Source organism: Episyrphus balteatus, chromosome 2, assembly GCF_945859705.1.
Source record: "Episyrphus balteatus chromosome 2, idEpiBalt1.1, whole genome shotgun sequence".
Lineage (NCBI taxonomy): Eukaryota > Metazoa > Arthropoda > Insecta > Diptera > Syrphidae > Episyrphus > Episyrphus balteatus.
In genome coordinates this window covers 127,576,550-127,585,475 of record NC_079135.1, presented here as the reverse complement: position 1 = coordinate 127,585,475, position 8,926 = coordinate 127,576,550, and the positions used below count along the sequence as shown (strand labels likewise).

Here is an 8,926-nt window from a genome sequence, read left to right as displayed (position 1 = left end):
TATTTTTAGAAAAAAAATTTTCAAAATCGTTAGAGCCGTTTTTTAAAAAAATAATTTTTTATATATAAAAAATTTCTAACATTTTTCAAAAAAAAAGTTGGTATGCCATTTTAAAGAAATAATTAATTTACACATAAAAACGAAATTTCAAAATTTTTCACCAACCCGTTTTCAAAAAATTGATTTTTCAAAAAAAAATTTTGAAATATTTTTTAAAAATCCAAAAATGCACTTTTTGAAAATTTTCTAAAATTTTAATATTATTATTATTTAATTGCTTTTGCATAAAAATTTTCGTTGAAATCGGGTTAATTTTGTACGAGATATTCAGAAACCAAAAAAAACCGTTCTATGACAGGTACCGTTAATAACGGTACAAAAAATATTTTTTTTATTTCAAAAGTTGGCTCTTATGTGTAATACCATACATAAAATTTTTAATCAAAATCGTTAGAGCCGTTTTTGAAAAAAAATAACTTTTCTATTTCCGTTATATGGCAGGTACCGTTAGTTTTGGTCATAAAAAAAAATTTCAATTTCCCCTCTAGGGAATCACCAAAAACTGCTAACTACTAAGTTTGAACAAAATCGCTTCAGTAGTTTAGGCTGTAGCTCGAGGTTCTTACAGACAGACAGACAGACAGAATTGCCGGACCCACTTTTTTGGCATTCTCCATCATCGTAATGTCATGTAAAATTGTTATCTCGAGTTCGATTTTTTTTACGAATCCTAAACTTGCCCTATAGTAGGTACCTATATCGCAAGTAAAAATAAACATGATTTTTTTTTTGAAGGAAATAACCATCATACTTTCATGGTTATTAAACACTTACTAATTTTATATTCGTCGTTGATATTCTCAAATTAATTAAAAGTGTTTTCTTCTTTTACAATACCTAACTAAAAATATCTTGATTAAGAAAATCCAAAATTTCTTTTGGATTTTTTTGGCTCTTCACACTTAAATAAATGAAATACCTCGTTTTTTTTTTAAATACCAGTAACAAGTAAATATTTTTTTTCTTCAAACAATGTACATTTCTACATAAACATCGAAAATATACTTCACGTTGGGCGCCAATGTTATACATTTTTTTTTGTAATTGTCTGAGTATTTAGTTTATTTAATTTGTGTTGATAAATTTCAATCTAACTGCTTTCTGAACAGGAAAACATCCCTACACAACGAAATAGAAACATTCTGTTCTCTTATTTTTGCCTAATAACTTTTTATTTATTTCCAATTGGAAGTTTCTCATCTTTCTTTCTCAATAGATTTCATCAAATAAGACTTTCTTCCAACCTCTCCCTATCTATGTTTTTGGCGTCCTCCACCGGCAAACATCGAAACCAAAATAACACAACATCAACCATCATCTAGAATGAAACGCATTTCTAGTATATCACCGCCATCTAGGCAACAAATTGAGGAGCCTCATTTCATCTAGGAATCTCAACATCATTCTCGTCAACTCTTGGGGATACCAAGCAACAATAAAAATAAGTGCATCAATTTACTCCTCCATGAACAATACTGTTTGAGTTCGATTAGCTTCGACGCACTATGAATCTTCGAAAAACAACACAAATTCTCCCCAATCTCTGCACAAAAAAGGGGAAATCCTCTCTTAAATAGGGGGGAAATGTTTTGAATTCTCCGACTGTCTGCACACATAAAATTCTTGTTTGTATCTTTTTTATCTCTGTAATTTCAAAGATACAATTTTATAACGTCGTCACTGATTTTATAAATCCCCATAATAAAAAATTTGTTTTTGTTTTTTTCTTATTGGTCTATTTAGCAGAAAGAGAGAATCCATTTGCAGTCAGAGTATTCACTTTCTCTTAATTTTACCCAATTGAAAAGAGTAAATTTCCAATTGATTTTCCTATATATTTCGAGTGCGGAACACCCCGGACATAATTGAGCCGTCTGCAAACTCTAGTTTAGCGTAGACTCCCTGACGTTTCGGTTGTTGTATTGTCTAATGCCGTCTGTCGGATAATCTCCACCAAAACAACAAAAAAAAAAAATAAAAGAGAAACTTAATTAAGAAAAAAAAAATCCATAATTTAATTTTGTTTTTGTGCCTGCAAGAGTGTAAACAAAATTTTTAAAAATTCAATAAAAAAAAAGGAATTACCTGTTTTATTCTGTCATAATCCCTTTGAAAGAAGAAGAAGAAAATTCTCTGGTGTTTTCATTGATCCTTTGGTATTGTCCTTGTCCACTTTTTGTGTCGTCGTTGTCGTTTTTTAGTGTAAACAAAGTTTTTCTTCATTTTGGTTTTTTTTTGGTTTTGGTTTTTTTAATTAATTCCCAAATCGATTTGTCAGTGGCCGTTGCGTCGGTTGCAGAATCGTCGTCCTTGTCGTCCTTTTTCGAGGAAGAAAATTTTCTGTGAAAAATCTAAAAATTTTCCTTAGTTGCGACAAAATATAATCCAAAAAAAAAAAATAAAATAAAAAATAAAATGTCCTTGAAAAGCTGTTTTGCGGTCCTTTTGCTTGGATTATGCACCCATGTGGCGGCGGGTGGTTTACAGGATGGAAAATATGACCTAACAATTCGAGTGCAGCAATGCCGGGGTGGATGCTTGGGGAAGGTAAATATCCTTTTTGATTTTTTTGTTTCTTTTTTTGCTGGGTTCTCAGAAAATTGTGGGGGGGGGATTGTCAGCAAAGCAAGGAAGCCCCATCACAAACATGAATGTAAACAGCAATATCCTCTTTCGAAGAATGTTTAAGGTACGTGATTTGGCATTTAATTGTCGAATTCTGAGGAAGGAAAGTTGATATCGAAAGGATTTTATTGAAGCAGTCCCCATTCTCCCCCCCCCCCTCAAAACTAGCTACAAAAGTAGGAAACACATACTAAAGGAGGTGTACTTACCCCCTCTTTCCTATGTATCTCTCCTAAAGGCTGAAAGTCGTCCTATTGCTTTTCTACTACCCCCTTTAATTTAATGGGTTATAGGGTGCGACGGGGTTTAAAGGGGAAGGGGAGAAGGTTTTATCACTTTAAACTTCTCATACTCCGAGTTTGGAATGAAATTGGAATGCAAATTAGAAAATGAAAATGGAAAATGGGGTGGATTTTGTGTACGAGTACGAGTTCGAGTGTAGAGTAGAGAACTAGAAATGAGATTTTGTTCTGCGAGCATAATGCAGCTGCTGACATAGGAGTAGTCGGTCGGTATAATACTGGGGGATGAGGTCTATGAGGATAAGGGCGAGATATTATTTTGGCTGATGCATGAGAGAGGGGTTGTGTGTATATTTTTGCAAAATGAACATTTTCAATTGATTTGCATTCCCTCAAGGCTAAAAATATGTTTTTTTAGAGAAAAAAAATAAATCGATTTTGTTTGTTTCTTTTTTACAAGTCGGCAAATATTGTAAAGAAGAGAGAGAGAGAGAGTGAGATTATAGGTCAAAAAGAATAGATATCAAATTGTAATGAAAAAGTTGTCAATATGTTTTTGACAGCGTGCGATGTTGATAATGAGGCATTATACATGAAAGAAGAAGGCACCATATGGTAGAAGTATACCTAAGTTGAATGTTTGTTGAGAGTTTATGGTGATAACAATGAAAATGTAGATACTTATGAGGTCAGACTAGGGTGGGAGATGATAAGCTTGAAGACAAAGAGACAATCTTTAAGTTTGTTTTGGTTTGTTATTGTTTATTATTAACAGTGCAGTCTCTCTAAATCTTATAGTTGTAACTGGGTTGTTCATAAAAGTATGATTTCAAGAAATATTTGCGATTATTTCGGTCATTTTGTTTAACTGTGTTTATTGCAAAGTAGATAATAAAAACAAAAAACTTGCTACACACCCAGAAAATTCATCCCAAAAACCGAATGTTTGACATTGGAACCGGTGCGTAAATGTATCTTCCAATTGGACTTCAACTAAGTTTTTTCGACATATTTCTCAAATTTACTAGTTGAGTACAATAGTGTTACTGAGTAACCCAGCTGTTTCTTGAGAAGTATCAAAAATGCAAAAAGCTACTATTTCGTCTACCAAAAATACTCATAAAAGATCAATTTCCCATCTAAATTTTTACAGGAGAGCTGGAACTTGTAGTACCTACAAGTTGCGGTTTTAGACCAATTTATACCTCATTGTGATCTGATTTGACATCATCCCGAACATGTTGACACACTGTCTAAATGACAATTTTAAATTTCTGACAGTTTCAAAACGGTCAGTTTATTGAAGATTACGGTTCTGATTATGGGAAATTGAAGTTTTCTGAAATTATTAACAGAAGTTGTAAAGGAGCATGTTTTACGGACCTTTCGAAAACAAATTCCGCTGTAAAAAAATTAAAAAACGATTAACAGAATATAATAGACCTCTGAGGTGAACTAGCTTTTCATGGGAAAATAAATCAAAAATCTTGTTTTTTTGAGTTATTAATGCCAACACAGTGTAAACAAAACTTTCTTAATTTTTGTAAACTCAGTCTAAGTAGATTTAAAGGTTTTGCATTCTATCACACATTTGATTCTTTTTCTTTAATTTATGAAAATAGTACCTATGGAAAGTTGAAAAACTTGAAAATTTAAAACAGCTTTTCTAAAAAATTAAGATTTTTGAATTATGCGACGACATATGAAACCGACTTACGTGATAGTCGATAGTTGATAAATTGAAAAGCTACAATTTTACTCCATAAATTGTCTTTTTTTAAATTTTCAACTACTTGGTTAAAATTTGAGATTTTACTACAACTTAACCGAGAAAGTGGCTAAGATTAAACAACTTTGAATAACTGAGTCGACTCGTGTTATTTTAACCGGGTTAGTTTGTCAGGTGCTTTACCTAAATGCAAACTTTTAATTTTACACGAGTTTTATGTTGTTTTTAACCGATAATTTTTCTGCGTGTAAAGATGTTTACAGTTCTCTGGTACTCAATAAGAGTAGTGTCAACCTGAGTAGTGTGAAATAAATAAACTTTGTTTAAGGATCAAAACTGATTTTTGTATTATTAACCCTTTCGGACCCAGCGTTACACTCATGTAACATTTTTTTAAAAATTCGTAAAAAATATTAAATTAAACAATTTTTAAGGTTTCGATGGCTTAATTGAAAGATAATAATGCCTAGTTACTGGATTATTACAAAAAGTTAGTCAAATATCATACCTTTAATTTTTTTTTATCGAAAAAGAGACTGAAATTTACATTTTTTTTTTTTGCAAAAATTTTTTTTTTTATATGGTCATAAATTTGAAAAAAAGATATAAAAAATGTTAATGCAGAAAGTGTTTTGTTTTTTTGCTTAGAAGAAGTAGCATACATTATAGTTTCATAAAAAGTTATTTTCTCAGTTTTCCGACTTTTTTTGGTGGTCATAAGCTGTGCATGTTACTTACATGTAACATGAGAATAACACACTAGTTTTGCTATTTATTATTTTGGAAAATTACTTTTTGCTATTCATAATTCTTAGTTGTGATGTTTTTGGCCCGATAATACCGAAAAAAACATTTTTTAATATTGATTTTCATAGCTTGGGTTCGAAAGGGTTAATATCCATATGCTGTTGGCCAAAAAATGAACGTTCTTCAAAAAAAATTGATAACAAAGTTTAATTTATAAAGAATAGTTGGCAATATCATTGTGATTAATTACCAAATGTGAGAATTCTTTTTGAGCTAATATAATACTATAGAAAAATGGTTTTATTTTTCGGTCTTGCTCTTGACTCAACCCCTCCGATTAATTTTTTTGTATTTAAAAATTAAAAATTAATGCAAATACAAGGAAGTAAGGTAAGTCAACTTATGCCCTTAAAAAAATTGACTGAATTCCACTAAAAGTCTTTTGTAAACGGCAGCAAATAATTAAGGTTGAGCTTCTTTTACCAACTAAGGGCTGTTTCTTTAAGTTCTTTTTTTAAACCTGCTATACATAATATCTAGACTTGGAAGTCAATATTTTTAGAACGATCTAAACTTCTTAAAGAAATAACTGAAAACAACTCTATAGGTAATACGAACAATAATTCTATTCTTAAATTAGACCACGTATTCAAAGGTCATGGCAAAACTCGTTCCCTAAAAACCCATGATGTACTTAACTCCACATCTTCACAAGGGTGTCACAATTCTGCCGTGTTAACTAAAATTTAAGTACCTACATACATACATCTCTATTGAAAAGGTAAAGTATCTTATGTCAATTTTGATGATTTTTCAGGAGAGCAAAAACAAACTTCAAAGCTGCTTCCCAAAAATTCTTTCAAGTGTAGATTTTATTGTATAAAACATATTTCTAATATTTTTTTCTGTTATAAGGACTTAAATACGTTAAATATAATCTTAAGTCTACTTAAGGATTTGAATATGTGTCTTTTGAACATAAGATGAAATTGTTTTTGTGCATATAAAAAAGCAAAGGGGTGAGATAGAAAGATGCCGATAAGACAGAACTGTAGGCCTTTAAGATGGCACTGAGGTTCAACAAAAAAACGCGAAACATCTTAAGTCCACTTAAGATACTTTAACTTTTCAGTCGAGACATACATAACTACATTTTCGGTACTTAAGAGCAGTTAAATTTTTTTTTTTTTTTGAATTTTCAAAACAAAGTGAAATTTTTGGAGTATACGTCCTATTTCTAAGCAATATTAGTCATTCAAAAAAGCGAAATACTGTTATTTTATGTTTTGAAAAAGGAGTTTCAAAGTTCCACTAAGACATAAAAACTATCAATCTACTGAGCTTACAAAGCAGTATTTTAGTATTATAATTAAAGAAATTGTTACTATAGGGAGTTTGAAAAATTAAAAAAAAATAGGTAGTAGGTATATGAAAAATGTGTAAAAAATTGACGATTTTGAATCCAAACAAATGAAAAGCCTTAAAAGCCGTGTAACAGCACCATTTAGTGTTAAGAGACAATAAATAATAATAATAATTTATGCTATCTCGGTTAATGTTAGGATTGGAAATTGACCCATATGATTTTTAACTGCAGTCAAAGAGGTTAAACTGAACTGAAGTGATAAGTTTTCACTATGAAACCAGACACATATTATTCTAGTAAAACAGTAAAATTCTCAACTTAAAGCGACTTGACTGTGTTGTATACCTACTTATCTATAAAATGGATGGGCATGGGGATGTGATATGTTTACAAACCAACAATTGTATTGTTTATTGTTTTATTATTTTATTGTTATGGTAGCTATATTGAGGCAACAAACAATACAGATAAGTAGCTTTTTATTTATTTTACAATTTAGGTAGCTTGAACTCTGTAAGTTTGATAAGAAAATGTTTAACCAAATAAAGGTGGTGGCTATTGAGGATAAATGTTTTGTTTAATCTGCTATAGTGGTAAACCTCTTATATGAACACTGAACCAAATCTGGTAATGAATTCAATAGATAAAGGGTAGGTATCTAAATTAATGCACTGTTAACACATCTTATCCATTGTTTAGGTAGACGAAATCTTAAAAAAAAAATATTCGGTTGAATAAAATTCAAAATTGTTTAAGCAGTTGAAAATGTTTGTGTGATTTTGAATACTACACACTGACAATTTTGTGAAATATTTTCGATTTGACTAATAGTCCAGCCATTTTAGTTATTTTTAGCTCCAATCTGGGCAAAAATTCCTATATAGTAGCAAAAAGGGGAACATATACAAAATTTCCAAAAAACGTGGTTTCCCTTTTGTATACATTTTTTCCTTTTTTTAGTTAATCCATAATTTAAATAATAAGAAAAGTAAATGAAACCAAAAAAATATAAGTTATAAAAATTGATCAAAACAAACCAAAATATGTAGTTTTTCGTATATGAGTGCAATCTAGTCGCCTTCTCTGCGCTCTACTCCCAAAACGGTTCATTTTATAGAAAAATGCTAGTCACAATGTTGTAAATAATTTCACGACGAACAATTTTTATAATAACCTCCGAGTAATAAGTCGCGAGATATTTGCGAAAAATTTTGTTGACCCTTTTTTTCGTGACATTTTACCCTTATAACTTTTTGAGCCGGCACGATATCAATGTCGATTTTTATCAAAATTCAGCCCACTAAGAAATTTTTCCGCAGATAAAATCTAAAATTACTGCACAACCAAAATAACTGGACTGCCAAAAAATGACCTAGGTACGTGCTTTGGTTTAGTAAAATAAAGAATATAGATCAATAGAGTTCTTTTGTTTGTATAAGTTCCAAGATCAGCCATCATGAAATAAACGCTTCTCTAAAATCTTCTTTTATGCTGCGCCATGTAAAGAAATATTAGGTAAATACAAGTATATGTCAGTTGCATTTGCTAAATATTTCTCTAAGGAATTGCTGACAAACTCTAAAGAACATCCGTAGGTTGATAAATCGAACGGATTGTCAAGATTTCCGCTGTTTTTTTTTTTTTTTTTTTTGCATTTTCATATCAAAAAAGTGTTGCCGAATATCATTTCTAATCACAGAAATCTAAATTAATTGAGTAAATGAGCGTTTTTTTGCTCTAGAATTCCATATTTTGATAAGAAATAAAGAACGGAAATCCATTAATTTGTGACGAATGATAGGTAGTTTTATTAATTAATGACCATCATGACTTTTTTAAGAAATCATTAATTAAAAATATCGCAAGTAAAAAAATAATAACTGTTTCATAATTTAAATTTGTATCCAAAATTGTGATTGTAGGTTAAAAATCAATACAATTTTGCAATTTACCGGCGCACATAGGGGTATTTAGTCAATTTAGGCGGACAAAACACGAAATTTTAAACTGATCCAAACGTAAAAAATCAACATCCTACTAAAAGTAGATAAACTTGCTTAACATTTTCTTATAGTTTTAAAATTGATTATTCCTTCAGGTGACTAACAGCAGCGGTCTAGAGTTCAAAGTTTTAAGCCCAAATATAAAATTAATTTT

At 30.4% G+C, this 8,926-nt stretch overlaps 1 protein-coding gene across 1 annotated transcript in view; it reads left to right on the top strand.

The window, feature by feature from the left end:
• The first annotated feature begins 1,944 nt into the window (after positions 1-1,944).
• LOC129908290 (uncharacterized) overlaps positions 1,945-8,926 on the top strand; it is a 130,519-nt gene continuing 123,537 nt past the window's right edge. Inside the window, exon 1 of the mRNA XM_055984696.1 lies at positions 1,945-2,607. Within this exon, the coding sequence (XP_055840671.1) occupies positions 2,476-2,607 (132 nt within the window). The 5' untranslated portion in view covers positions 1,945-2,475. The remainder of the gene's footprint in view (positions 2,608-8,926) is intronic.